General features: G+C 51.8%; 3 protein-coding genes across 3 annotated transcripts in view; 2 read left to right on the top strand and 1 right to left on the bottom strand.

Moving 5' to 3' along the window:
- The first annotated feature begins 2,127 nt into the window (after positions 1 to 2,127).
- Pur-alpha (Purine-rich binding protein-alpha) lies at positions 2,128 to 11,702 on the top strand. The gene is made up of 5 exons (XM_003747135.1): positions 2,128 to 2,361; positions 10,209 to 10,330; positions 10,702 to 10,948; positions 11,074 to 11,297; positions 11,406 to 11,702. The coding sequence occupies exons 1-5, from the start codon at positions 2,274 to 2,276 to the stop codon at positions 11,700 to 11,702; spliced, it is 978 nt and encodes a 325-aa protein (XP_003747183.1). The 5' UTR covers positions 2,128 to 2,273.
- A 3,080-nt stretch (positions 11,703 to 14,782) lies between these two features.
- On the top strand, positions 14,783 to 16,833 carry LOC100904629 (uncharacterized). Its single transcript, XM_003747134.1, has 7 exons — positions 14,783 to 14,949; positions 15,138 to 15,189; positions 15,369 to 15,513; positions 15,663 to 15,922; positions 16,025 to 16,203; positions 16,321 to 16,555; positions 16,702 to 16,833. Exons 1-7 carry the CDS (start codon positions 14,945 to 14,947, stop codon positions 16,831 to 16,833), a joined length of 1,008 nt encoding a protein of 335 aa, XP_003747182.1. The 5' UTR covers positions 14,783 to 14,944.
- A 2,171-nt stretch (positions 16,834 to 19,004) lies between these two features.
- Positions 19,005 to 27,519, bottom strand: part of Cpes (Ceramide phosphoethanolamine synthase) — a 12,826-nt gene continuing 4,311 nt past the window's right edge. Inside the window, exons 2-6 of the mRNA XM_003747065.2 lie at positions 20,917 to 21,156; positions 20,484 to 20,656; positions 19,882 to 20,068; positions 19,295 to 19,725; positions 19,005 to 19,151 (exon numbers count right to left, since the gene is read on the bottom strand). Of these exons, the coding sequence (XP_003747113.1) occupies positions 19,131 to 19,151; positions 19,295 to 19,725; positions 19,882 to 20,068; positions 20,484 to 20,656; positions 20,917 to 21,156 (1,052 nt within the window). The 3' untranslated portion in view covers positions 19,005 to 19,130. The remainder of the gene's footprint in view (positions 19,152 to 19,294; positions 19,726 to 19,881; positions 20,069 to 20,483; positions 20,657 to 20,916; positions 21,157 to 27,519) is intronic.

Below are 27,519 nucleotides of genomic sequence, written 5' to 3'. Positions count from 1 at the left end.
TCCCTTCGACGAACGTTCGCAAGTCCTCCCTGATGATGCTATCAGCCGGGAGGACCAATCTCCGGAGCTCACGGAGGTTGGTTGAGCTTCTCTGATGTCTAATTGTTTTCTACTGACACTCCCTCCTTATGGTCAAATGTATTTGCAAGAAGGAGAGACCAAACCGCGATTCATGAAAAGGAAACCCAGAGAACTGGCGCACTCAAGCAAGTCAGAAACCGTAGTTGAGCTAGGATCAGACCCTTGTGAGAACCTCCCGATTGAAAACTCATGGAAATCCTCCCGGGCAGCCCCTTGCCGAAGCCAGCCCTCGTTCGAACGGTGTCATTCTGCGGGGTGAAATGAAATGGGGACGGCATCTCCCGAGCTGGAGAGCTAGAATCATATCCGGAAGCTCGGGAACGAGAACCGCTCAGTCAGCCCGTCGCGCTTGCACAGCAACTTTCCATCAACTTGCAAGCTGTCACAGAGAATCTCGATGGTAGACATCGAGTCCGTACAAGAGCTGTAGATCAACGAGTCGACTTCCATCGGTCGGAGCAAGCCGTATCCTCAGGCTCAAGACGATGCGCAATGATCTTCTCCGCAACAAAAACTGTCGATCCTCATTGGGTCGGGGAAACCCTGTCGGGGGAAACCAGATGAGCAGCGGACTATAACCGGTATACTATTTCGGCTGGAATCCCGATGTCTCTCGGAATCGACCCTCCACTGGTACGTGAGGCTGTTCAAGCTGAATCGAGAAACTGATTCCAGTCTGCGGTAGGATCTGCAAGGGACTAAAGTCAGCGATTTCCGTGTGAGTGATTCTGGCAGGTCTGTTCACTATCGTGGATCTGCCGCCAGAGCCCCTCGAGCAGACGCTTTTACCCTCCTTCGACCGAGAGCGAAAGAGAGGCGCCGGCGCACACACGCCACTACAGATGAGATGTTGCAATCGCGGGGCTGGGGAGATCGAGCCTGACCGCGAAAACTGGAACTGCGACGAATATCTCAACTGTATCGCAGGCTCTCGTTTCAGGGACTTGCATTGTGCTCAATGGCGCGATATGCCCGTAGAGACTCTATTTGGCCGATTGTCATCTCATGAGGGTACAGACGAAGGTCTTATTGCACGATGGAAAAAGTCTAGGTCAATGACCTCCAAAAGCATTGTACGTTGAAGAAAGCCTTCCGACGGTCACGCAATGGCCGCACTCGTGCGGTGTTCCAATGAACAGCCAATGCGAGAACGAAATTCGTCTCGAGGTCTCCGAAGCCAATATTAGTGTTCAATCATAAATTCGTACGTCGCATTATCATTACGTCTGTGCAACATCGGCGGGAATTTCGTATCGAACCAGCTCGTTTCTGTTTCCGGGCTCGCGGTTCAGACTCGCTCGTCCGGAAGCTTTTCACTGCTTTCACCTTCGCCACTTCCCTCTCTCAGACTTCGCGAAAACCCCCATCCGCCCGTTTGACGTTGTCGAAAGCTCAAGATTGGCCCAGAAGTCTACCACCCCACCTTCCCCGCGCACTGGTTGCCCTTTCCACGGAACGTCGAATGCTCAGCGCGTCGGTGGCGATGCCGTCTTCTCTCTGGGAATTTTCGGAGATTCTCCACGCTCTCCCGAATTCTGGAAGTTGCAATTCCGCGTAACGGTTTTCTCCGTCTGGCAACCGTGACCGAGTGCAGCAAAGCGTTTCTGTTGTCTCGGTGCCATGCTCGATGGTTCGAAGTTTCTACGCGTTGTTCCAGTCCGACGCTAGTTGAACTAGGCGTGAGAAAGAGCGCTTGGCAAGGGCCCGGGAGAGGGCTCTTTTGCGGAGCGCTAGCCGAAGCCGGCTGTCAGTAGAAGCCTCCAGAGTATGTTGAACGGACGTAGAGGAGAGAGTGCCGATCAGGAGAACCGCAAGGAGTTCGTTTGAAGGAGGAGGGTTTCGGAGTTTGGCGCGTCCACCGCCGCCTGACCAACAATTCTCGGGCTCATCCACCGGTTTCGCCAACCGGGCTAGCTCCCCTTCCCCGCATCTTTGCTTCGAGAAAGTTATTCTGCAACAAGCATATTGTGTCAGCAGTGTCAGGAAAAGTGGATTCATCGTCAGACAACGACAACCAGCTCCAGAACATCAGAATTCTCCTCAAACAGATCAAGATAGTCAACGACGACGAAGATAGCAAACACTTCGAAGACTTGCTCAGAGCTATAAGCGGCAGCGGCTGTTCGGACGACGTGCGGTACCGGCTGCATGACGAGGCTGACTTGAGCAGCCAGCAACTTTCTGAGGGTGTCATGCCCAAGGAAATGGATTCACTCGAGTCCACAGAGTTGAATCGAGAGAATGTGGTGGACGATTTGGACGACACCGACTTGTCCGACGGTGAGTGGAATGCCGATGAGTTTTCTGACTTTTTTCTCTGCAACATCCGAAAGTTCTTCCAGATCTGCTGAGTTCTCACTGTATGTGAGGTTGTCTCGTCGGCCAGAGGTGCTGACAAACTTGTGTTCCGGCGAGCAGAGGATATTTTTTTCGTTGTCAACGACATCGTCGACGTTTCAAGCCCATGGCAACAACTGGATGTGTTCAAGTTTTCGAAAGTGTTGTCTGTGGTTGTCCTTGCGTTAATTGTGATTCTCCGATCCAATCAAGTGCCTTGGTGAAAGTGAAATTCGGTTCTTTTGCTGTAAGCACTAACGGAAGAGGAGGTTCTGTGGTCGGATTGAAAAAACGTGCGGTGTCTCTTCGACGGCTTCGGTGCTTTGTGGAGATCCGTGTCTGCTCCGAAATTTCGGTGCTCGAGCCCGTGGATAGGAGAAGGGGAACTGGAGAATTATTCTGAGTTACGACGATTTTTTTTGGAGTTTCCCAAATGATCTGGGTCAACCGGTCGAGGGTGGAGGAACTCAGGCTAGACTCAGTCTAGACGGTTGAGGTGTTTCGTGCGATCGCAGCGCCACGTTACCCCCCCTGAGCTTCTGTTTCCGGCTTCCGTAGCTTCCGGATGTTCTACGGAGCTACCATTCGCCGAACAGTCTCGGAAGCGTGATTTGAGGCTCAGGCCTTCAATCAGAGGTGGTTTCTGGTCGTTGCCCGGCGAGTCAGGCCAAATCGAGACTACGACGCCAGTCTTACGTCTCTGAGGCCGGGAAGTCGACAGGGCCGGATGTATATCGTGGATGTTGTGCGAGAAAGTGAATTGAGGTGAAAAATCCTCGGATAGCTTCGTGTCTGAAGTTCTGTTTCTGAACGGCATGTGCGAGATTAGGGTTAACAGAAGCGGTCCGGCGGCGACCATGTTTTGCCGATGTACTAGATTCCAGCAATGGCGTCTTGCCGGACAGGGAGCTGGGATTCCTGAATTTCGGAGGGATTCCGCGACGGCTCCCAAACTCGACTAGAGCCGTGCGCTTTTCCTTGAGCTCGTCACGGAGTTTCGCGAACGTGGATGTTTGAAGAACTCCAATAAAATGTACATCCCCGTTCGACGGTGTTCGGATGGAGGTACCGATGTCGATACCGAAAATGCGCCAACAAGTGCCCCCCGTTTTTTCGAGCGGTCTCCATTGCTCTCGATAAAATCGAGCGAGCCGCATACTTTCGCCTCGGCTGTACGCGCCGCGCATTCTGCGCGAAATTCGGAAATCGGCGGAACGACGTCATTGCGGAGTTCGTAGCCTCGCCGATGTGCAATCCCAGTTCTGCTACCCCATGATGACTTTATCGTCTCGGGGTTCTAGATTATCGAGTGAAGTGACTAGCTCCATCGGAAAGGCTTTCCATTTCGAAAAGTGCAAACTTATTCAGAATACAGAATCAAAATGGCGGTTAGTATGGAGGACGATGGTTAGGCTTAGTTCTAGTAGCCGTTGATTGTGAAACGACGACCGCCGATGAAGGGCGGGCTAGAACGAACGCATGCGCAGATGGAAATGCTGGCTAGTCCGCCGTTCTAGTCGGGTCATTCGGGGGTATGGGCAACGACTCACCACCCAATAGGGTTGAGGCACCGGCGACAGCGGAGACCTGACAAACTGTTGTTGCCTCCTAGCTCGCTGCCGCACCCTCCGACGACAACCAGAATCGGGTCAAGAGAGGAAAAAACAACCGGGAAATCTCAATTTCGGTGAGGTGAATCTGGAGACGACGTCTCCGAGTTCGCTGCCGACGTCAACAACAAGCACGCGCCCCTGCCCCGGACAAAAGCCATCGATTCCCTATCGCCGAATCGGAGATGCTCCGCTTTTAAGGCCGAGTGCAGGGCGAACGATATTCGTAGTAGTGGAAGTATCTCGCGTTCGTCGTTGTAGATTAGCATATTCCCATAGCGTTCTCCGCGGCGAGCATGCTCTTTGCTCGTGGAGTAGCTGGGATCAGTTTGGTCGGCAGGTTGGTCGGTCGGTCTATCTGGCCGTTTGGCCGCATGTAACTGGGTTATCGGCAAGAGCGTCAGCGTCATTTGAATACGAGCTAGCGCGCGTCCTGTCTTTGCTCGCACTCACAGCACTTTCGAACACGCCGCAATAAGCCATTCGATATTACCAACGAGCCGCCGCGCTATTCCGAGTTGACTCGTGATCCTGACCCGCGATCTCTCGACGGCGTCCCCGACGACTTCTCCGGGATACAGGATCTAGGATCGGGTTTCGAGCGCGACTCGAACCCTCCGATCAGTTCATGATGGTTCGGAACCTGCCGGCCCCTCTCTCGTGTTTCCCTCCGGTAGATCGTATACAGGAGAGGATCTGGCGCTACGAGCTCGAGTATACGATCTCGCTAAACGAATCGCTTCCGAGTCGATGTACTGCGTAGTGTACGCACGGCGTGGGAAACGATATCTGTGTATTCCGGAAGCAATACACTCGAAAGCGACGGAACACCCGCGCCGTATGGATACATCGTGTTGAGAAGTCAATTGTAGCATGCTGTCACGAATTTCGATGAGCTCCGTACTCGCGGCGCTACGTATGCGTTTCTCCCCCCCACGTCTCTCGGAGGCGAGAATCCGCTCCGAGCAGCATTCGAGGAATGAGCTCATGTCCACAGAGATGCAAAATTTTATGGCGTCCCAAAGCCCCTCTCCGAGCTCGCTGTGGGGACCGCGGGCAATCTAGCAGGCGATTCGCGATAGAGTCCTCGCTGCGTGCGCCGACCCGCGGAAATCTCGGTCTCATGATTCTGAAAGTTCTCACGGGGCTCTCGCTCTCGAGACGCAGTCTGGGGAGTCGGAACACCTATCGAAGAGGAAGTATTCATGCGTCAAACCTCGAGAGTAAAGAGGAACGAATTTTCGTCGGAAACGAGAACAAGCCGCATCATTTCAACGGGTTTACCTAAATTATCGCTCACGAGCTCAGTCGAAAAACTGAGCCGACGGTGGTCAGATACAGCGGCCCGCTTGAATACATTTTTTCTCCGTCCCTTCGAGATGGCCGATTTGGTCTCTTCATCGAGCTTTCCGCACTCTTCTGCGTCTACGATGAGTATTCATGATTGTTATCGATTGCATCTCGATTCGGCATGTCAGCAAATTATATTTTCGGCAACATAGGCCACCGTATTGGGACAGGGCGAGCGGGAAGCAAACTCGGTAGCTCGCCTGCTTCATTCATCGCCATCTGTCCGGGGCCACCCCCAAGCGTCCCCGTCCCCTGTCTAGACAGGGCCCGAAAAGTTCAACGACCGCGCTCCTTCGGCCACACCGACAGCCATCCAGCCCGCCTGGCTGCCTGTCTGCCTGCTTGCCGGCAAGCTTTTCTACCGAGCTAGGCTGCCAGTAGCAGCGGCCGCTTCCGCAGCAGAGCCCTCGGAAGCTTCAGAGCCTCGACGGACGTATCTCGAGCAGTTTCTTGGAGCTTTTCGGGATATTTTCCGAGAGAAGATTCCGAGCGGATCTCGCGCCGGATATTCCCGCATGAGCTCCTCGGGATCCAGGCGCGTATCGGCAAGTCGAATCCACGTGCTCGGTTCGCGCAAATTCTTCATTCGGGCGAGTTCGGAAGAGACAGAATCAATCAACAGAATCAATGGTTTCCGGGCTCCTCCGAGTTTTTCGCCGTTGGGGGATCGCCGTGCCGCATGTCGAACCCAGATACTGGGATTGACACCGTTTCTGTTGTAACGGCATCCAGAGTGGCAATGAACCGACGGGTAGACTGGTCTGGAAAGCGGACTCGTCTGCGACACGATGAGCCACCGAGAAACCCGGTCACTGATCGAGACAGTGAGCCAAGAAGCCAGTGTTTCGGTCCGTCGTTCCATGCCAGTCTGACGGTCGGTCGCATTCAATTCTGGTAGGGTCTTCCAGTCTGTCGGTTTTCGGTCAGACGAGTCGCCAGCCAGCCAGCCAGCCAGCCAGTCAGCGAGCTAGACTCCCGGCCAGACAAGGAAATTCGTCGGCAGTGTTTTGACTCGAGCTCCTGCAACTCGCCGGGTCATTGCCCTGTGTACGGCCTTCAGGAGACGACGAGGGAGCGGGCCGCTCAGAATTCGCCGTCGTCATCGGCCGCTTGGCCCGCTACCGTCGTCGAGTATATTTCTGTCGCTTGGGAGCTCCCTCGACCGAGAGCTATTGCTGCTTTTCTTTCCGGCGGGATAAACTGCGACATTCATCTTGTTGCTTCGGATGTCGCATATATATATTCTATTCGAGTATCGGTTACGCGATGGGAGGAAGGAGAGATCTAATCCGTCACAGAGATTCCACAGCGTTTCCCTCATCGGTTCTCGATTGAGTCATTCATTGATCTCGATGAAATATTCATGATTCGAGATTCTCCATCCGATATCGATCTGGTCAAGCGCGCCCGCAGCGAATCCGTCGGATGAAACCTATTCTAGCTCCGGAAAGTTTAGGGAGCGCGGCACTCTGACCATGCCGTTCCCTGGAACAACGGAACCCCTCCTGGAATACTCATGAATGTCTCAATTGGGAACGATCGACCCGGAAACTGCACCGCTGGAATTCGACGCCTCCCAGGAGCAATCCGCTCTCGGTTTGACGATTTGTGGAGCTTGTAGCGTTCTCCGAGCTTGCCGAGTTGTCGTCCTGGTCGTCGGTAATGCGAGCCGGTAGTGAATTCCAAAGGCATAAATGAAGGTCGTTGAACTCGGAATCGAATTCGGCAGACGAAACTGTCCATTGTCAGGTCCCAATGATTCCTCGTCGAGGTCGGCGCGTCGAGAGGACCGATCGCTTACCCTATGCGAAAAAGGAAAGTAAAGCGTTCGGCGACTGTTTTATTTCTGCGAAAGAGAGAGTCCGCTTTTCTCATTGATCTCTTACTGTCTCAGGTGTTGTCGTTTCGGCCGAAGTTTATGCATTGGGCCACGGCAGCAGCTTATAGTCTATCATCCAGTTCCCGAACCCTCCAACCCGTTCGTTCGTTCGTTCGTCCGACCGCCCGACCAACCGTCAGCCCGCCTGCCAGCCCGCTAGCCCGGCAGTCAGTCAGTCAGGGTCGATGACCGTCTGGGTCTGGCGGCGGCGGCCGCGGTGGCGGTCGTGTTGTGTCTGAACGTCAGAGACCAGACATGTCTGCTGACCCAATGACGACTCAGAACTGTTGCAGGCAGTTCATTCACCACCCGGAACGGTTTTCGCCGTCGTCGTCGTCACCGACTAGTCCGGTCGTTGCCACCACCTGAAGCGAGCTCCGTTCGAGACGGCTGTTTGCAAATCGTCGAATCAATTGCCGCCGGATCGCCAGTCAGTCAGTCTTTGAGTCAGTCAGTCAGTAAGTCAGACAGACGGACGGAGAGCAATCCGGCGCGGTCCGACATTCGCAGTCGCGATTTTTCCAGAAGCCGAGCGATCCGTGTTCCGGGAGCTCGTTCCGTTCGACGACCGAGCCGCTCTCGCAGAGATACATGATAGCTTCGTTGCGACCGAAGCTCAAGATGCTCGAGTGATCTCGCAGCGGAATCGCTCATCCCGAATCCGGAGCTGAGCTCCCCGCTGTGCCTGCGGATCCCGAGAATGGGCAACAGGAAAGCTCCATCTGATCGCGAAGTTCCCCTTCGAGGTCAGATAGAGGAGAGACGCGGAGCAACTAGTGTCCCAACACCATGAGATGGATCCGCGCATACCTCTGCGGATTTCTCTCCCTCCCACCTGATCCTTGGGGAGAGAATCAGTTCCTCTCCGATGATTGCACCGGGACCGATTAAAATCGCAAGATCTCCGAGGAGCCAGAGTGATTTCTTGGGAAAATGATTCTGATAATGCTACGGGAGGCGACGGCCACGGTCAGGGTTCCAGCGCAGAAGAAAAGAAGGAAAAGATGAAAAAGCCCATGATCCTTTTCGCTTCCAGGTTGAGCAGCGGTTACCGCGTCTGGGAAGGGGGAGCCGTCTGGCAGGAGAACGAGGGAGCCTGGGGGAGACATCGATCGCTAGTCAGACGGTGAACGGCCTTGAACCCGGCGTCGGAGACGGTGGCACGCACTGCGCTATTTCCCCTGCCGTCGAGGAGGCTTTTGTGGCGGTGCTGCTGCCGGCCGCCGCTCCCCAGACCGTTATGCTCGCTCACAGACTGAGTCAGACGCAAACAGAGCGGCCGACTGACTGAGATTAGCGACTGGAAGCATAAGTCGGTCATTGCTCCGCGGTCTCAGACGGATGCTGGCGAACTAGGCGGCACGTCGGTAGACGAGTCGGACTTCGAAGCCCCCAGACAGTTTGCTATACGGAGACCGACACTCGCTTCACGCTCTCGCGGTCCTCGGGGCGAGCAGAGACTCGAGTTCGTTGAACCCGTCTCGTGGGAAAGGGCTCTCGGAGAGAACCGCTCGTGCACGTTGCTCAGACTCTAAGCACCAGACGTTTCAGAGTCTGGAATTTCATACAAGATTGAAAAAGATACATACGCGTCCGTCTGAGCACATATCTCATTGATATGCTCCAGGCCGGAAGACGCTCCGGGAGCTTACGACACGTTTGCGTCAATATCTGTCGCCGTCTTCTTAGCACAAGCTCCGGAACTCTCGGTTGAAAGATGGATTCGTGCATCTCGCGATACGATGAAAGATGAACTGGCCTCTGCTATTCGAGCGTGACGGGGAATTTCGAACGAATTCCAGCATCCGCTGTATCGTTTGCACCGGAGAGAGTTTGGAAAAATGTTTCTGCTTCACATGGCTCTATCCGCCCTCGGGTTTGCTGACCTTGTGCTCTCCCGTCCTGGGCTGGTGCCATCTCCCACAAACTCGGACCTCGTTCCGCGTCGATGTATTGGGTCCGAATTTCCTGAGAGTGGCGGAGGGAGATAAATCATCGCAGGTCGAAACGAGAAATATTTCACAACACTGTCAAGTCATAAGATACGTATCGGCGATCCCCCCCTGGCAGCCAAGTCGTCGAAGTGATAATTCTCTTGATTGTCGCTCCCGTTTTCCGCAGAGGAGCGGGAGATCTCACGGGGTGATATTGTGATGCCTGATGACCTTGACTATAGCCGATTCCGTCTACCTCCGCTCATGGAGGGCAGAAAACGTTTCCGCATCCTCCCGGAATTTATCTCGAAGGGTTGACCGTGAGCTCCGAGTAGCGACCTCCTCCCATCCGCGACTGTCGTCGTGTATCACACCTCGCTTGGCAAGAACTCGGTCTCCGGTCGTCGTCTTAATAAAGAAGCCGGAGCTCATCTGAGCTCTGGTGTTGATACAAGTTCGTGGAAGGCCGGCGACAGGGCTGCGTACGGTGGCGAGTGACAGCGGACCAAGTCGCAAATCCCTCCCTGAAATCTCGAATTTAATTCCATCACGGCTCGACTCAAGGAGACATCCCGTGACCTACGGAGCCCTCTTAATGAGTCCAACACCTCACAGAAGAGTCTCTCGGCGGAGGGTGGCTGAATTCCTCCGCTGAGCACTGACCTTGAATTCCATCAGTCCTCACTCTCGAACCTACCCACTCGGAACTAGCCCAATTGACCCATAACTCTTGAGTACCGTCACCAATATCAATTTCCACGTTCTCGGACCCCGAGCCTCAAGCCTTCTCGAAGGTATTATATTGAGTCTCGATTGTCTTGAGATCCTTTTCTGTCTCCTGTTCGAGTGGTCACGGTGGTCCTTTTCGCTCCAGAGGGCTTTCAGTGGGGAAAGGCCCCGTAAGCCAAAATGCGACAGAAGATCACGCTGTGCGTCGAATACGTCGGTTAGAATGCGGCATGTCCGCTCGGCATAGGATTATTACGATCTGGAAAAAATGTTTCGTTTCCTTTGCAGATGGGGCCACGGACGGCGGAGGTGGAGGAGCAGAGAAGGAACTTGCGACGAAGATGCTACAGATCCAGAGCAAGAGGTTCTATCTCGACGTCAAACAGAACCGGAGAGGTCGTTTCATCAAGGTCAGTGTTCTCATGTGGAAAGTAGACTTCACCCTGGAGTGCGTGGAACACAGTTCGATTTCCTTGGCAGCGAGCTGTGACAGCTCGTCCGTGTTAGCGCTCGTCCTGTAATCACAACCCTATCGACACGAGCCGTATTCGATTCCGAATTCACTCCGGTTCTCGATGGGAATCTCAGGGAATCGCGACTGTCCCTTCGAGCTCTCCCCGGCGAGCCTCGGCTCCACCACTTGTAGAGTCTGCTCGATAAATTTTGCGAAAATAGCTCTCTGCAATCGGGGCACCGAAGAAGCTCTTACCTCCGCGATTCAATCTTGCTGGGACAAACTCAGGGCGAGCAAACCGAAACACTTTCATTCTGTCTCTTACAGGTGGCCGAAGTAGGCGTGGCGGGCCGTAAGTCACGCCTTCTGCTGGCCATGTCGACGGCTGCGGAATTCCGCGATCATCTCACCCACTTCTCTGAACTCTACGCAAAGCTCGGGCCCCCGCATCCTCACAATGCCCCCGAAGACGGCAAACTGAAGAGCGAGGTCATCATAAAAGACAATCGGAGATATTATCTTGATCTCAAGGAGAACTCCCGCGGTCGTTTCCTTCGTGTGTCGCAGACTATCGGTATCTGGCCATGCCTTCTGACTATTACTCGCTGATGTTATCGTATTGCATTGATTGATATCGGGATCTCCACCTCCGAGCTCCTTTGGATATCCTGATAGATAGGATCCTTTTCCGAATTTCAGCAACAATGGCCATGCGGACGGGACCACGAACTCAGATCGCGATACCGGCCCAAGGCCTGATCGAGTTCCGAGACTGTCTGACCGATCTCCTCATCGAGTACGGCACAGACGACGGCGGCTTCAAAGGCGAGCTTCCCGAAGGGCGTCACATGCGTATCGAAGACAAAATTTTTTACTTCGACATCGGCCAGAACAGCCGCGGCATCTACATGAGGGTATCCGAGGTGAGTTTAGCAACTCGAGGAAGATGTCCGATGCACCCTCGTCGATGCTCCAGAGATCGTAGGTCGGGACTGGCAGGAAATTGACTCGACTTCCCACTTCCATGACAGGTGAAGAATAATTTCCGAGCAGCGATTACACTTCCCGAAAAGTCATGGCCGAAATTCCGCGACATGTTCGGCGAATTCGTGACGAAAATGGATGCTGCCAGAGGACTTTCTTCGAACTCGACCGACACTCCAAACGCCGAGAATTCCGATTCCACTGCCCAAGCGCTCGGTCCAGTCGGCGAGGGGATCCTCATGGGAGCTGAAGCTCTCTCGATGGGTGCTGTTGGGGGGCTGGGGGCGAGCAGCTTCCCTTCGGCCAAATCCGGCCTCGGATCATCATCCGCGCTGAACGAGTAGATTCTCTAATCAATTTGTATATTTGTTTTCGATCCACAAATTACTTGAGGACAAACAAACAAGCAAACTTAATAAGCAAGCGAGGAGGCCGAAAGCAAACACACGGGAGAGCTGGAATTGAAGGACTCACGAATGAGATGAAACGAAAATATGAAGAAACAAAGTCTCAATGCCAGGTAGTTTAGACTCAACAACAACTAAGGTTCGAAAGCCAGAGGGCAAGAAGCGCGCGCCTTGATTGTTTTCACGTTCAGGGGTCAAGCTCCGTATAGGTTACAAGGAACGGCTGTTTCTGAGACGCTGGGCCTTACTTTCGCAAGAACGCGACGAGGAGTTGCTTGAACGTTGGCTGGAGACCGCCGCGCACTCTTTTTCCCGCTGTCGAAATTTACTCGAGATGTATTCGGTACTAGGAACAGCGGGAAGTGTGAGGATGTGGGGGTTTCTCGGCCTCGACCGGAGATACAATAGATGGTGCTGTAGAAATGCACGTCAGACCCGCGAGGAATCGATTCGGCGGAGAAACGGAGACGGATGCGGCTCAGGCGGAGGAATATCGGGGGGAGCGGGATGGGAGGCTTTATCTGAACGTTCCGGTAGGCTTGTTCGGATCGGACCGGATGGAGGAGATTTCGGTTCGGTTGACTGTCGAAGGAGTCCAGATGCCACACGAAGACAACTACTGCCCTATCCCTTCATTACAGGGAAGTTTCTGTATACACGCGTACACATAACTTGTATCTGTCTATTTTGCTGTCTTTTGAATTACTTGATTCATCTCGTCGGGGATAGCGAATGCCGATGCTAACGAGGACAGCAGCGCTTTAGCGAACCTGATAAGGGAACGAAATGTTAATACGACGGGGAGAATAAGGAGGATCGATATGATCGTTTGTCAACATGACAGGGAAATTCTCGGAACATTCACACACATCAGATGCTCACGGATCTCGAACCTCCGTTTTCGGGGGGAAGTTTCCTCGTCAGTTTCTCCGAAAACTACTGCTACGGATGGACGGAGAAGTCACCTGATATCATGAGCGAGAGAGACTCACGCTACGGGGTCTCATTAGCGTTGAGATCACAGAGGGATATTCCACTTCCGTGGGTCTCGATCTTAGTTCTTCCTCTCCGTTATCGACTACGGATTTTAAGATGATCATTATCAATGTATTTTTTAGTGATAGACAGGTAATCAAGGAATTATTGTTCGAGTTAAGAGTGACTCCAAGTGGCCTTTTGTTACAGTGGCGACGACGATCGATCCGATACACATAAGCGTTGATCGCCGTTCCTGGTGCTACTCCTTATACCCTTGTATGGACTGCTCTAAGTCTACGTACTCCTGATTTCATCTCGATTCCAGATCCTCCTCGATCCGACAATATGCTGACTGAGAGACTGAGTGGGCCTCCCTGACTTAACGTGTAGAACGCGCTCATTGCCTGAAACTTACCTTTGTCTCCCCATAACTTCTGATTTCTCCGATATATTCATGATCACACCCTTCGATTCCCCTGATGACGACATCTGTCGAGTTACGCAGAGTGGGTTCCGGGGGCTTCGCACTGTTCAACGACTACATTCAAACCCACCGTGAAAAAAACGAAACCGCTGAAGAAGGTGCTGATTATGGAAGACTTCCTGAAGTAGAAAAACTTCATTTGTGATATGGCGCTTCTTCGAGAGTTGAGAGAAAGTCCTCAAAAGTTCACAAGAGCTTTCAGTTTCAGAGATGCTCTTCTTTGCCAGACTTCTTCCGAAAAAATCTGACAACGTCTGGAGGCACTGTCGCGTCATGAAACTCCGAGGGATGATTCAGGAGGGTAATTTTCTATTTCCGGCGTTGTTGGATTCGAATCGGAGGAGAGATTTCAAGAAAGTCTCAAACCACTCCATTGTCCCGTCCTCTCCTTCGTAGATGTTATTTTTAATCGAGCATCTGTGGAAACACCCTGACACATAAAGGAGGAATCGACAGATAGAACTCGAACTTACAAATTGAATGCATAGGGAGCTGTGGAAGCGAGAAACAGAACGCGTCGGCCGCGACACTGTATTGGAATTGGTAATTGAGAGTGGAAAACGGATCAGATCTCCAAATTTTCGGCTTGCTGCGCGAGGGCATTAGAACCGTCTCCCAAAGGTGTATGGTTTCGCGGTCGATGTGATATAATTAGCTAGGTTTTCAGTTTTATACAAGTTATCATGTCGTCCTTGAGCTCGAATCAACAAAGTGTTCATGGAGAAAATAATCCAGTGATCATCGCGAAAGGATTGAGATTCCGCAAAGGAAGGAGAAATTATTGTAATATTCAATCACTTCAGATTGAGGGCACACTCCCTGCGAGAAGGATAACTTACCGAAAGGAAAGGAAATGCATCGTAGTTAGAGGAACGATGATACGTAATCGAAAGTGGAACGTTCATCACTTAAGCGCAGAGTTGAATTATTCCCGCAACGCATTGTGAAAGGCCTCAGGAAACGATGTGTAGTAGCCGAAACCGACAGACTTTCGGGGAAAAATGTATCGTGTACTCAATTATCCTCTAGTTAGTTGTTCTTCCGCGAGAAATGGTGCGAAAGGAAGAAATCAAACAAAATAAATTGTTACTCCTGTACAGCGAGATGAGGAATAAAGCGACGAATCGTATGGCCAAAACTGAGAAACTCCCACCTCCTTCTTTTCCTTCTCGAAAGGGCAGCACTTCGGGCCTCACACGCGTCACCTAGGGGTTTTCTGATATCAATTCGGTGGAATACCAATCATCCAGATATCCTCGGCGCAATCCGCCTACGACTTGAGATTTTCGCGCAGCTTGATATCTCTTCCGGAACAGCCCGAAAACGTCTGGGAAGTGATTAGCTGGATGGGGAAGGCCAGACGGTGGAGTCCCGTTGAGGGACGTTTCGTCCACGGAGTTTGGTCGGCCGCTACAGGAAGTATGCTTCCATACAGAAATACTCCCACATCCCATGTGAGGGCGGAGCTCGAATTCAAAATTGCGCGCCCCGACTCGCTCTTCTCCCCCAGGGCGCAGATTCGCTACTCCCTCTTACTGCTTTGTTATGCTTGTTTATGTTTCAAACCCGCGCTTAGGAGAAAACGCCAAGAACTCAGATTTCTTCTCACACGATAATCATCTGTTGACGATTCAGCTGTTCGTGTCGTCATAAGGCTCCGTAGCGGGACGGTGTTGATCGTAGCCTGCCTCGGAATTCCCGCTCCGTGTTTCCCACCATGGTGTGAGTTTCCGAGAAAATTAGAAATTTTTCGGAGATTGCCGGAATCAAACCGCGCACCCAGCGATTCTAAAGACCCACATTCCGAGCAAGTTCCATTAAGACAATTCGACGATAAGAATGCCGAATAATCTCTGAGTGCTAGCAATGATGAATATGAGAAATATACTAAGCAAAACTTCTTGCACCAGAGGAGCTACCGTCGGCCCGTTCGTTCCCGCCGGTTCTCGACATTCTCACCACGTAAGTTGCATGTAATCGATCCCGCGCGGGAAATCGACAGGAAGATATCTGGGGAAGCATCGCGTATTGAAATAGCGAAGGCACAGAGGTCGCTGGCGATTGAAAAGTTTTGACTCGGAATCTTATCCATCTGAATTTCATTGTACAACGAGCTCACCCCGTGTTCTGTCCCGAAACAGGCGAACACAAAGATGCAATCCTCGAAGAAATCATCGACGAGTCATCCGGACGAAGATAGACGACGATCTCAGAAGGAATCCCTCCCTGTGAGTCCGCGGACATCGGGAGAGAACTCGTCCCGTGCGTCCCACGGTACGAGTCAAGGTGAGTTATGTCTGAAGCTGGTATATCCCAATCATCTCGAAAACCTCTATTGCCGCTCCGCCCCGGAGCTGTGGAGCATGCTGGTCGTTGATGCAAGCTGAAGGTGAATTTCGAGTCGTCGGAGAGCTCTGACGAATATCGACCCACAGGTTGCGTTTCCCGATTTCCGTCCGAAAGGACTGTTCTCCAAGAGCAACTGGAGAGATTTTACGGCGAGATCGGCCACCTATCCGAGAAAGTTTCTCGAGTCCAGAAAGAAGTGGAGGAAGCGTCCGTCAATCTCCGAATGCTCAGAGAACTACTCGCGAGGCTGGAATCATTCGGAGGGAAAGACTTCGAGAGGGCAGAGCTACAGTGCCGGCTCATAAGAACCCAGCTCGACGGTCTGGAACACACGGCTAAAACCATGGTTGGTTTTCAAAGGCTTCGGAAAAGCATAACGGGAATGAAGTCAAGAATTATCCGTCGTCAATCATGGAAATTTCACGAAAAATCATCGTTGATCTTCCAGCCGCATTACTATCCATCGTACCCCATGTTCAATGATCTTATATCAACATTGAAAAAAGTCCTAGCTGGACACGAGTACGTGACGCAGGCTTCTAAAGAAAAAAACGACATGCTCCGAGAAAACGATAAGCTTCGGAATGAAATCCAAGTTCTTCGGGAGGAGATGGATAAGCTGAAGAGGTATTAGCATTGACGGTCGATGCGCCAACCTTGACGCCGCTAAACTCGAAGGTGGATGGCGTGTAAACCAATTTCTGTCGAGGAGCAATAAGTCTTACATCCGGATCGCGCTTTCAGGAAACACGTGAAGGACAAGAAGACCATCAATGAGTTGGAGAAACTGTCATCCTCAAGATTGCAGGACTCTTCAAGCTTGAAAATGTTCTCCCCTCAACACAATTCCAGCTCCACGCAGCGAGAAGATGATCTGAAACTCATTGAGATGCTCAGAGAAGTGAAAACTGCGCTCCAAGACGGCCAAGAGTTCAGAGGAAACAAAGACTACAGCGATGTCGTTTGTCGTCTGAAAGAGGTTCGCCTCGATAGCTTTCTGAGCTGAGGGATTCGTGCTCTCTGATTCTATCCTGACGCTCGCAACTCGCGACGCTCCCATGAGTCTAAACTCCAATCAGTCGACATCAAGGAGCGCAAATTCAAATCATTCTGATTTTCTTCTAGGCTGTGAAACCAGACAGGTTGGACTCCCCGAAGTCCCATGAAGCGGTCGCCTCCATGGATAGTTACTTCCGGATATTGGAGAAAAACATCTCGCTGATAAATCACGAACTGGACATACAGAACAATAATTGATCCTCTGCTCTTGACTGAGCGTTGTACCTCAGCTTGAAAGCTATAAAATGGTCACCACCGAAAAATTAGACATTCACTCGGGTGTAATCTTAAGTCTATCTGACGGCAAGAATATTGTAACGACCGTCTCTCGGTCAGCGTTCCTACTATGAACTATGTCTGAGCTGCGATATCCAGTCATTCCTTATTCAAATAACCGGCTCGGTCGGATGCGGATTCGGACATCTTCCGCTTCGATCCTCGTTTTTGCTTCCCCCGGGGCACAGTCCTAATGGCGGCACGTATGTTACACGATGCGAAGAACTCGACGGGAACGGCTCGAGAGATATCTGATGCTCTCGCTCAAGCTGTTAGATTCGAATTGCGCAAGAACAGTGTCCCGTCTGGTAAATATACGGGATAACGCCAGGAATCCCGGTATTCGTCGTTCTCATAAGAAGGTCGAAGGACCCGCTCGGAAAAGCACGTCCCTCCTCGAAGTTCTGAGGATTCGAACCAAAACGGCACCTTTTCGAAGACGGGGTTCACGGACGGAGAGAGGAGACGGCGGCTGAGTCGGTTTACGGGGCCAAGCCTGATATCCGAGTCCTTGAGCGTCGGCGATTCATTCCTGATGTATCCGGATGCTCGGAATGGATTCAGGAGGGAGGGTGTCTCCCTGCCCCAGAACAGTCAAGGGCTCATAGCCCGCGCGTCTGAATCTTGAAGGAAACGCACGGCGAAATTATTAGACAACAAGTTACAAGGTCTCGGCTGTATGCGTCTGGAGTTCCTGCTTCCCATCCTCCATTCCCCAGTTCTGCGCTCAACGATTCAGTGAATAAAAACGCCGGCCGATCCAACGCAGATCTTCACATGTCCCGCGCGCGCTTCCGCCATCTCATATTCGTATATCCACGAGCTTGTCCATCGGGCCCTGAGGATACTGGAGATATCATGGAGCCTCCTGACCAGAACCTGATAATTCGGCTGGCAGCCGAGATCGAATGTCTCTCACGGAAACCCGCACGCCCGCACGGGGAGCCGGAGGAAGAGCCTCGGAGCCTTACTACGAGAAACCTCACGGAAACCCTCGCGGAACCTTCAGCCAGGAAAAATTCCCTTCCGAGCGTTTCCCCTGAAAGCAATGGGTCTTTGATCGAGACAGAGGAGAAAGTGCCCAGGCACCTGCTTCGCGTTCGAAACTCTAGGTGCAAAAATAATGATTCGGGAATCTTGGCAGGAGCTTGCCGATATCGATCGATCGACAACCTTCGATACAGGAACGCTATGTTGGGATCTGAGGACCGCGACCCAGCCGCGTGAGAATCGAGACTCTCCAGAGCGTATATATATGTGTTAAATGCCGTATGAATCAAAGTGTGACATCGCCTATCGTTCTGGGAAGATAGATGACTCGGCGGCTTCGCGGGCTCCAAGATCATCCGCGATTAGCCCGCGCCACGATTGACCTTTGGAGCCTCGGCACAGAGGACCCACGGGTCGTCGCTTCGAGAATTATAACGGAAGTTGCATGCAGCTCACGGTATCCGGATTCCGTGCTCAGCAGCCACTGACCTGTCGTTGCGCAGATTCCATCTTTGAATCGATCAGCCGGAATCGGGGATGCTCGACTGAGCACTCAAAAACGGCGGATCGATTCTGTAGATTCTGTTCATTCCGACTAGAGAACAACTCCATTCCCGGAGCGCGTTGAGCGCTTACGCGATCGATGCATACTTTGAAGTGCCTCCACAATCCGGCTGCTCGTGAACGAACTGATAGCTGCTAGGACAGGTCATGCGGAACGCTTATCCGTCCTTGCTTTGAATTCGACAGCGCTCCGTGGGCGGGGCGCGTAAAGCAATGACGCCGCTAGAAGGCTGGAACGCCGAGTTCGAGCAAACAACGAGCGAACCCGAGCTTGACTCCTGAGCCGATGCGTTAAACAGCACCATAAATATCAGCCGTCACGTATTTCCCTCCTGGCAGCGATAAAATATTCAGATAGATGAGGGATTCGTAGTACTCTTGAGATGGAGAATTCATGCTCTCCTTGAGGGAATGAACTTCCCTTCATCATTCCTCGGATGATTTCGACTCGAGAGTAGAGCACTCAGAGACGGAAATCTGTATCGACCGCCCTTAAGATGCCCAGCCCTATCACACCGAAGGAAAACGAAAATCACGAGACGCATAGTCGCATGGCGACTGTCTGATTTATTTACATTTCTCGAGTCCGGGGTCATGAGACTTGGTTCTTTCTCTGACGTTACTATTTTATTATGAGTTTGGCGCGTTTCTGAATCGAGCTGTCTTCACAGCAGATAAGTCTTCACCTGCGAAAATTGAAGGAATTATAAAACACGAATCCTCCAGATGAGAGGTTCCGATTCGAGTTCCGGGGAACGGCGAAAAACTCTCTAGGGAGAACTACTGTGCATTTGGCGTTTATATATTCAGATAGATCGATGGGACTCACGCTTCTGAGATGAAGTTCGGTGAAGGCCACCAGTACACCGATATTGACGAGTCCGATATACTGGATCCATAACAGGAAGTCCCACATGTGATCACAGAAAATGAAAAACAAGAAAAAGTGCATCAACGAGTGGGCGTTCGACACTCTCCAGAACCACATGATGATCCACATGAGCGAAGACCGGAGAACTTCGGACTGATCATGAGGATTGATTTGCGGCGAACGAACTTCCAAGAGGTCATGATATTCGCTGATGTAATGGTCCCAGAAGACGCAACTGATGGCCAGCTGGAGTCCGAAGCAACCGACGACTGTTGCGATCCGCTTCGGCGAGTATGGCATATAATTCGAAGCTCTACTTTTCTCGTGCTGCGACATTGGCAAATACAATTTACAAGTAGGAAGTTTCCGTCTCAGGAAGAAGAAACAACCTGAGGAGGCATGGAGCGCTCGTTAGATGCGGTCTTGCACGTTCGGTCCATGACACGGAGGAAGCGGTCCCGCTGATCACGCGTGGAGCCGACCGAAAATCGAGAGCGGCGAGGGACGGTCCGTAGTAGTGACCTCGGAGATTATATAAGACTCACCGATTAGGAAAACGCTGAAGCCGCAGGCGTCGGCGACACCGTCGACGACGTAACCTGAGGTATTTCTTAGAGACACAAACTGGACCATGTGTCGTCTCTCTCGCGCTATCGTGCCGTCCAAAGCGTCGAACCAGGTTCTCAAACAGAACATGAAAACAGCCAAGCGGTGCATAGATAACGAGTCGTGCTGTGGAAAAGATGAATGATTCCATTTACTCTTCCTCATTAACTTCTGACGGAAAGGACTCTGGACCTTCAGTAGAAGCGTACTCCGGTTTCTCGGAGAAAAATAAAGAGATTCGTTCTGACCGCCCTATCCGCCGTGAAATAAGGGCGAAGCACCCCTCTGTGGACGTCGGGGAAATTTCTGCTCTCGGCCGTAAAGACGGAATTAATCGTGGGATACCGAATCGAGGAGGGAATGGAACGCTCAGTCGAGCTACGATTCGGTCGGATCGGTTCCGAGACGGAGTTTATAAACAGAAGTATCCGACTTGGAGTAGAGATATTCTCGTCGAAAGAAGTGGGACTCGAGTACATTGGTGGCGACTACATCGATCACTGTCGAACTCTCGAAACAACGCAGAACCACGAACACTTACCATGACGAATCTGGCTGCAGCGCATGCCGAGAGGAAGCCCGCGAACGAGACCATATTCGGCGATATGAACGAGAGAACCTCAGAGAAATTCGTCACCTTGCTGAATATATTTGCTAGAGGTGTGTGTATGTAGTTGTTGACTTGGTCCAACATCATCATCTTTATTGATAGGCCTGGAAATTAAAGCAAAAGTCCCGGCTGAATCTAGCTGATTACCTCTTTCTGACAGGTTATCCCACCCGGTCCCAAGAAAAATCTCATCTTGGGAGACTGAAGTCTCTTTCTCGGGCCCTAGTTCTGGCAATATTCGGAAACTTGATCTACATGTAAGCTTGTACGGATATGCTTGCAGGAGACTGACCCCGAAGGCAAACGAATACCTATACGTAGATGCTTTGAACGATCATGAGCATATCGGTAAACTTGTACCAACCCGTGAACGGTGAGAAAAGTCTCGGTGGACCGGCTTGAGGTTTCTCTCCTGAGATCGGGGGAGGTGTCTCCGGTGCCGATGGGGGTGGTAAACTCTGTATTCGATAGTACAGAGCTACGTCCATCCATAGGAAGTAGAGCAGGAGTCCCAGAGTGACCATAAAGGTCGTCCGGTGCTCCGAGACCTTCATGCCCCGGCCGCGTGGTTCACCTGGCATCGAGCTGCTCACGGCACGCTCCCCTGGAATTAAATATGGTAATCGATTAGTTTTACGGTGAGACTGTGATCGCTCGATTAGCTTCGATCGCAGTATCGCAGCGAGGGTGAAGTTTGTGCGAACTCAGTTGACTAAAGCCTCGGTCGGCTGAGCGAATCGACGAAGTATCGCTGACTGAAAGGTCGGAGGTGTAAGTCATCGAGACGTGGGTAGCGCCAAGGCCGGACGCACGAAGAGTGTAAGGGGAGCGAATCTTTTTCTCTTTCGAATAGATCAATTATTTTTGTTCTCCGATAGCTTGGAGCGGACTCCCTTGCTCAGCAAAGGTTTTCTCGAGAAATCGATTGTGATCGACGGCAGTTCCTCGGAATGATCATTATCGATTGCGCCTTGCTATTAGCTGGCGTTCTACACGCAATTATCTACAATCGAGCATGCCGGAATTCCGTCCGACCCAGTAGAATTGAAACTGCCTCCGTTCATTTTCGCAAAATCATTGTTGCAGCGAGCAGGAACCTTTTCTGAGACCATCGTTCGATGACAAAGTCGAGTGATCCAGAGCATGAATGTATTGACCTGCAACGAGAGTAGGGGTACGACTCTCGGAATGAATGTCAACAGCGGATCCGTGGTCGACGATTCCAGTGGACCGCTTTGCTGCCCCAATGATTCTCTCATAGGTGTAAGCGGGGATGCATCTGCGTGCTTGAATCTCTTTTACGCTGTCCACAGAACGACCTCACTGCTGGATCGTTGGAATTTGTGAGTCAATCGCAGGCCTTAATGCTCTCAGCTACTCGGTCATTCGAAGCTCCCTCTGTTTACGGCGAGCCTGACACCAACAAAGCTGAGCCCGTCGATGCCGTGTCCTCGTCCCGAGACCGCAAATGCTGGGCCGAGTTATCAGCTCACATGATTGCTCCCCGACTAATTCACGCCGTCGCTCTTTTGGGACTCTCCGAGGATATGACGATCAATTCCGTGTTGACCTGACACAGCTCCGCTTTAAATCCGGACACCGCATATGTATCTAAGACTGTGGATGATCGTACGACTCGGAGCAAGAAGATCATTAGAAGCTCCTCGAGCTCTGCGAGCGCACTAGGTGGGAACGGGCGACAAACGAGCGACTCTCGCAGTGGATCGCGCGGATGAAAATAGAAAATGAGTGCCCGTGCGCCAAGGAAAGCTTATACCGCTCGCCGAGAGCCGTGGGAGGCTTTAAATGATTCTCATCGACCAGAAACCGTCCGTAGCCTGGTCCTCTGGAAATCGAAGAAGCCGCTGCCAGAGCATGTGATGACAGGAGAATATTCCCTGCTGGGGCTGCTGATAACGCGATTTTTTCCGTAGTCAACGGTATGATTTGGACTGGGTACTTTCAATCAAATGTGAAGGTAGCCACAAGCATCGATGAGGTCTTCCCGTGAGCCAACGGTAGAGACTCCGGACTCACCTTGCGTCAGCGTTTTACCCTTCCTCTAATTTCAGTTTGGCCTTCCCGGCAATCAGTAGAGGGAAGAATATCGTTTTCCGTCTTCAGCAAAGGATCCGCTGTTCCCGGTTCGTATGCGGAACGCGGTAGGTCGACGTTCTTCCTCTCAGTTGCCAATCAATAGTTCCTATTGATGACTTCTGATATTCGCTTCCCCGGATAATTCCGGCGTCATCTACAGCGTCTCTTCAGCTGCGATTGTGAGGCTTCAACGGGGCAATGTTTCTCTCTCAAGGACATAGAGACTTTTCTATACAAAAATAACTCCGCTGAAGCAGTCAGAACGAAGAGATTCCCATGGATACAATCAACCGGCCTGCAGATTTGTCATTGTTCCGCAGCGCACCGCGAGCTAGGGCAGGCGATTGGATTCGTACTCGCAGCGGAGGGTAATTGAAAGCGGACAGTCACGCTAGATTCCGCTTCGAGTGGAGAATACGTTTGCTCCGTGTCTCGTTATGAAACTCGAAATCGGGCTCGTGGCGCTTGTATTCGCAAGTGACCCACATAACGGACAGACCTTCCGGATATATGCACCCCCATTTTTTTTTTCTGGACGATTGAACACTGGCACGCCGCTGCCCTCACGCGACGACGGCAGTGCGAAGGGAACACCGGAAGAATATAAGGGAACAGTCGTGCCGTCTTGAACAGGGCCCTAAGTAGAACAACTGAATGGAGCAATTGATGCATCAACTTTGTTTGCGTAACTAGAGAATTAGGGTGGGTAATTTAAAGCCAAATGGATGCATGAATTAATCGAATGATCAACCAGTCAATCACGACGGAGGTTCAGTGGGACAGGCCTCCTCTCACCACTGTCTCACTATTGCGATTCATCCCCTCGGCATCCAGGGTAACGAAGGTACACGGCAATATAACATTGAGGATGAGTTTGCAGGAAAATTTCCGCGGCCGTGAGCTAGAGTTTTGATCGTTCTTCAGGAAGAGGGCTGGGATTCCTCGGAGGCTGACCTATACCGAATAAACTTCATATCAACCACGGGTTCCGTTTCCACGTCAGCCACAGCTCTCGAGCTCACGTGAAAGACTTGAATGGTTCGCTCGCAGCGATTCTCCGCTTTCCACTGGAGCTCGGACCTTATCCGCTCCTTCAGAGACTCGCATCGCAAAACAAGATCCGACAAATGTCGTGCTGGGAATTCTACGCCGGGTGAATTCCCAAGGGAGTCATCCTCATCTCCGAGTAGGCGAAAGCCTCAAACGTGACGCATTAATCAGGCCTCCCGACGAGCGGGGTTCATCTCGATAGGGCCGAGCGGGGTTCATCTCGATAGGGCCGAGCGGGCGAGGCAGCGGATCCGTGATTTCGATCGGCGCCGGCATCAGCCATCAGAGATTTGCAAACAGCTCGATTCTAAACGATATTTGATTGAGAAGTTCCGCAGTCCGAACGGAGTAGCCGTATCTGAGCGATGCATCGACATTCCCAGAATACTCAGTATCATTTGATCGATCTCCCCATTGTGGAGAAGCACTATAGGGACCTCCAAGGACGGGCCCTGTGAAGTCGTAGGCTCAAATTTAGAAACGCACGGCAGAGTACTTGTTGTACGCAAATGATTGCGGAGCATTCACCGATCGATTACAGGGCGATGATGCTCATCAAGGAGCTATCTTTCGTCGGAAGTGATCGCGGTGATTTATTTTTAGCTCCTTCGCGTTCGATGATTGTTTCAGGTTATTCCGGTCCATGCGCTCGAACTATTGAACCGCGGCATAGGCAGGAATGCTCGCTCGCTCTATCCGTTTAGGTAATCACATTATTCAATGTCTCAGAATACCCGTTCTAAAGCAAGACCTAGATTCCTAAATTCTACTTCACATGCATAGGGCAACTCTCATGAATAATGACTGCTGCGTCGATTCGTGCCGTTGATCTCTCTCTATCTCTGGCAGCTGTGCCTCCGGAACCTCGTCACTAGCTCTTTATACGGCCTGTGATGTCACACCGCAAGGTCGGTTTGCGTTTTTTTCCCGCAGTCCGGAAACTAAGCACGGACGGCTTACTGCCGAGGTTCCCCGTGGATGAACATCCACCAGTCGTTCAGCGGTCGAGATCGCGACTCGGGTTGATGGAATAGAATTCTCTCGCGGCTAGGTAACGCTCTCGCGAAACCATTCCACGTCAAACAGAGGAACAGTTCCTGGAGTGTCTGGTACGTAGGACCGACTGACGACCTCTACGCTGACGGAGCTCGCCTAATTGGAGGGCCGTGGACAAAAAATCTTGAGAGATCGAGTTGTCCTTGTTCTCATATGGATAACGGGGACACTCAAAGCTAACTAGGGAATTCGAAAATAATTCCTTCCACAGAGCTCGGCCTCCTCACGGCCTCACGGGCATTGCGTGAGGTTCGTCCTCGCGCGGCCCGACTATCCTCCCAAGACGTCGAATACCGATTCCGCTATGATCCTTTGCTCTACGCAGCGCGCTCTTTTTCGGCTCTTGGTACGGGAATGAGTCCTCCTGCGAGACGTGAGCCTTCGACTTGAAAGAGCGATTCTAGAGGAAACACGATGCCGTCACATTCGACCACGGGCACGGCCAAAAACGGAAGCTGACCTCGCCCTAGAGCAAGAGTCGGGCCGTTCGTTCCTTTCCTGCGTGGTTTGCTGACCTTATGCCGAGATTAGAATATGCCTGCTGCTATATATAGACCCACCCTAACAACAACATGACAGTATGACATTTCATGCTTCGTCTTTTCGCATCCGCCGCTCCTCCCCCACGGTTTCGCGTTGCTCGAATCCTCGGGCTCGGGCTCGCTCTGTACGTTTCCTGAACACGAAAGCTGCCGATCGCTAAGGCGAGTCACACGCGTGGCGAATGCCGCGGGTAAGCTCCTGAGCCTGGAGCTCGTTCTTTTCGAGCTCTCCGATATTCTTGGCAACAAAGCGAGATTGTTGGCCAGACAATCATTGTTGTGATCGGGAACAATATCTGGAACTCAAGCCTCCGCCAGCCGGTTCGAATACGGCTCGAGAGCGTGGCTGTTCGAAAAGGTCATCACAATCCGCTTTTGTGTACGAGCTACTCGCGTGTCGTATCCGTTGTTCCAGCGCATCAAACGCGAATAGTAAACGTGCCGATGCGGGATATAAGCACTCGCTCAGAGTTGACCTGCACAAGATGAGCGTCGCGGCATCCGAAGCAACGATATGCCCACGGAAACGCTCGCTGTACGCGACTTGTACATCGGCCCAAAAAGAAGTCAATGACCCATTCCGGGATCCGCGGGGCCTTCTGAAGCCGAGACTCAGCGGTGTTGTTTCAATTTGATTTTTGCCGACATAAGTCGACGGTCGCTTCCTTGACCAGCTCCCCTCGCTTCCTCGACGAATGGATCGGCACGAAAATCGACGTCGCGCGTCAAGCACGAACTTGGCTCTTTTCTCTATGGAACACCCTTTCTCAGAAAAAAATTGCCGCAGGCCGATCCGTTCGTCCTGAGCCTTACTGGTCTCGCGTGACGTGGTCGACTCGAGAGCAGAGCGGGGAATTCGCGACCGTAAACAAAATCGAAGACTTGAGGTTTTGATTTTCGATCACGGGATAAACGAGAAGATTACCCAGGTATCACCAAAGAAAGGGGAGGGAGGGGACCCCCACGGTCTCTGCCTGAATCTCCGAGAAGTACCTACTCTCCTCCTCCGGACGACTTTTTGAGGAACGGCAGGGTTCCGGAGACGAAGACGGAGCAGATAGTCATGACGCTTCACCGAATCCAACGACTTTTCACGGAGGCCCCGCTCGTGGCACCGCCTGCGTGTTGAACAGCTACCTATTTTGCTCGCATCTCGCTCCCTTCCTAGCTACCTAGTCACAGCAAGCTAGAACAAACCGATGAGGCTAAGCCAGAGCGAGCAAAACACTGGAGCAATTCCGCCGGGTATCAGCCGGCACCCGCAGGGACGAATCATACGGAAATTCTGCAATGTCGGAAAGTATCTAAAAACTCATGGTCCCTATGCCGGCTTACGTCAGTGATGATGCCCTCTGGAGGTTCTCACTCGCTGGCCTCGGATGCTCATCAGATGAGAAACTCGCTCATCGCAGGCGATGTCCCGAGCTTGACCGCCGCACAGTGGTCGGAAACCACGGAAAATCATAACTTCTGAACGGCTGGACCGATTTCGCTGAAATTTTTATGGTGGGTCATTGGGCCTAAAAGGCAACTTTTGAGATTATCACCGGGTCTGGGTTTGACCCCGGTGACCCCGAGAATTGAAATTTTTCCACTAAATCGGCGATTGCGGCTAAACGGCTGAACCGATTTTGAATTGCTTGACATCGTTGGAAAGCTCTTTCACTCCCGCATCTTTTCGCCCCCTGAAAGTTTTCTCTAGGACCACTCGTTAGGGAACTATCGTCCGATTCACAGAAGCGCCGATTTCTCCCCGAAGGAAGCTTTATTTTCTCCTCAGAGAAGTTCTATCCGGTGTGAAATTTACCGAACTAAGTCATGCAGGTGATAGAACAATCATCCAGGTAGAATAAATACCGTCTTCATTTATTTCTCGCTGAGATAAGCCACTTTTTCGATACTTTCCGCTAAAGGGGTACGTGCGTAAGAGACTGCAGGGTTGCTGTGGGGTCTAAGTTATGTCTCGAGTTCCCCCGCATCCCCTGACGTTCACAAATCTTGCACCCAGCCCGACTATATACCTTCAAATTCGGGAAATGCCGTTAAATCACTTATTTCAATGATAAGACCCCAAACATCATGTTAATCACTCGCCAATAACCCTCTAATCGACTTCTTCCGCGAATGATGCTCGCTAGAGCAGTGGTTCCCAACCGGGGTTCCATGGAACCCTTGGGTTCCATCGACGATTCCGTGGAACCCCAAGTCTACCCGTGGAACCC

Source organism: Galendromus occidentalis, unplaced genomic scaffold (genome assembly GCF_000255335.2).
Source record: "Galendromus occidentalis unplaced genomic scaffold, Mocc_1.1 scf7180000077512, whole genome shotgun sequence".
Classification (NCBI taxonomy): Eukaryota; Metazoa; Arthropoda; class Arachnida; order Mesostigmata; family Phytoseiidae; genus Galendromus; species Galendromus occidentalis.
The sequence above is the reverse complement of the archived record's forward strand: the minus strand, read 5'-3'. Positions and strand labels throughout refer to the sequence as shown.

What these genes read in the sequence shown, in the direction of transcription:
- Pur-alpha (XM_003747135.1), top strand. Translation starts at nt 2,274, where the DNA reads ATGCCCAAGGAAATGGATTCACTCGAGTCCACAGAGTTGAATCGAGAG. An exon ending in TCGTGTGTCGCAGACTATCG is followed by an intron (nt 10,949 to 11,073) that starts GTATCTGGCCAT and finishes TCCGAATTTCAG; the next exon opens with CAACAATGGCCATGCGGACG. An exon ending in TCTACATGAGGGTATCCGAG is followed by an intron (nt 11,298 to 11,405) that starts GTGAGTTTAGCA and finishes CTTCCATGACAG; the next exon opens with GTGAAGAATAATTTCCGAGC.
- LOC100904629 (XM_003747134.1), top strand. An exon ending in GAGATGGATAAGCTGAAGAG is followed by an intron (nt 16,204 to 16,320) that starts GTATTAGCATTG and finishes TCGCGCTTTCAG; the next exon opens with GAAACACGTGAAGGACAAGA. An exon ending in TCGTTTGTCGTCTGAAAGAG is followed by an intron (nt 16,556 to 16,701) that starts GTTCGCCTCGAT and finishes ATTTTCTTCTAG; the next exon opens with GCTGTGAAACCAGACAGGTT.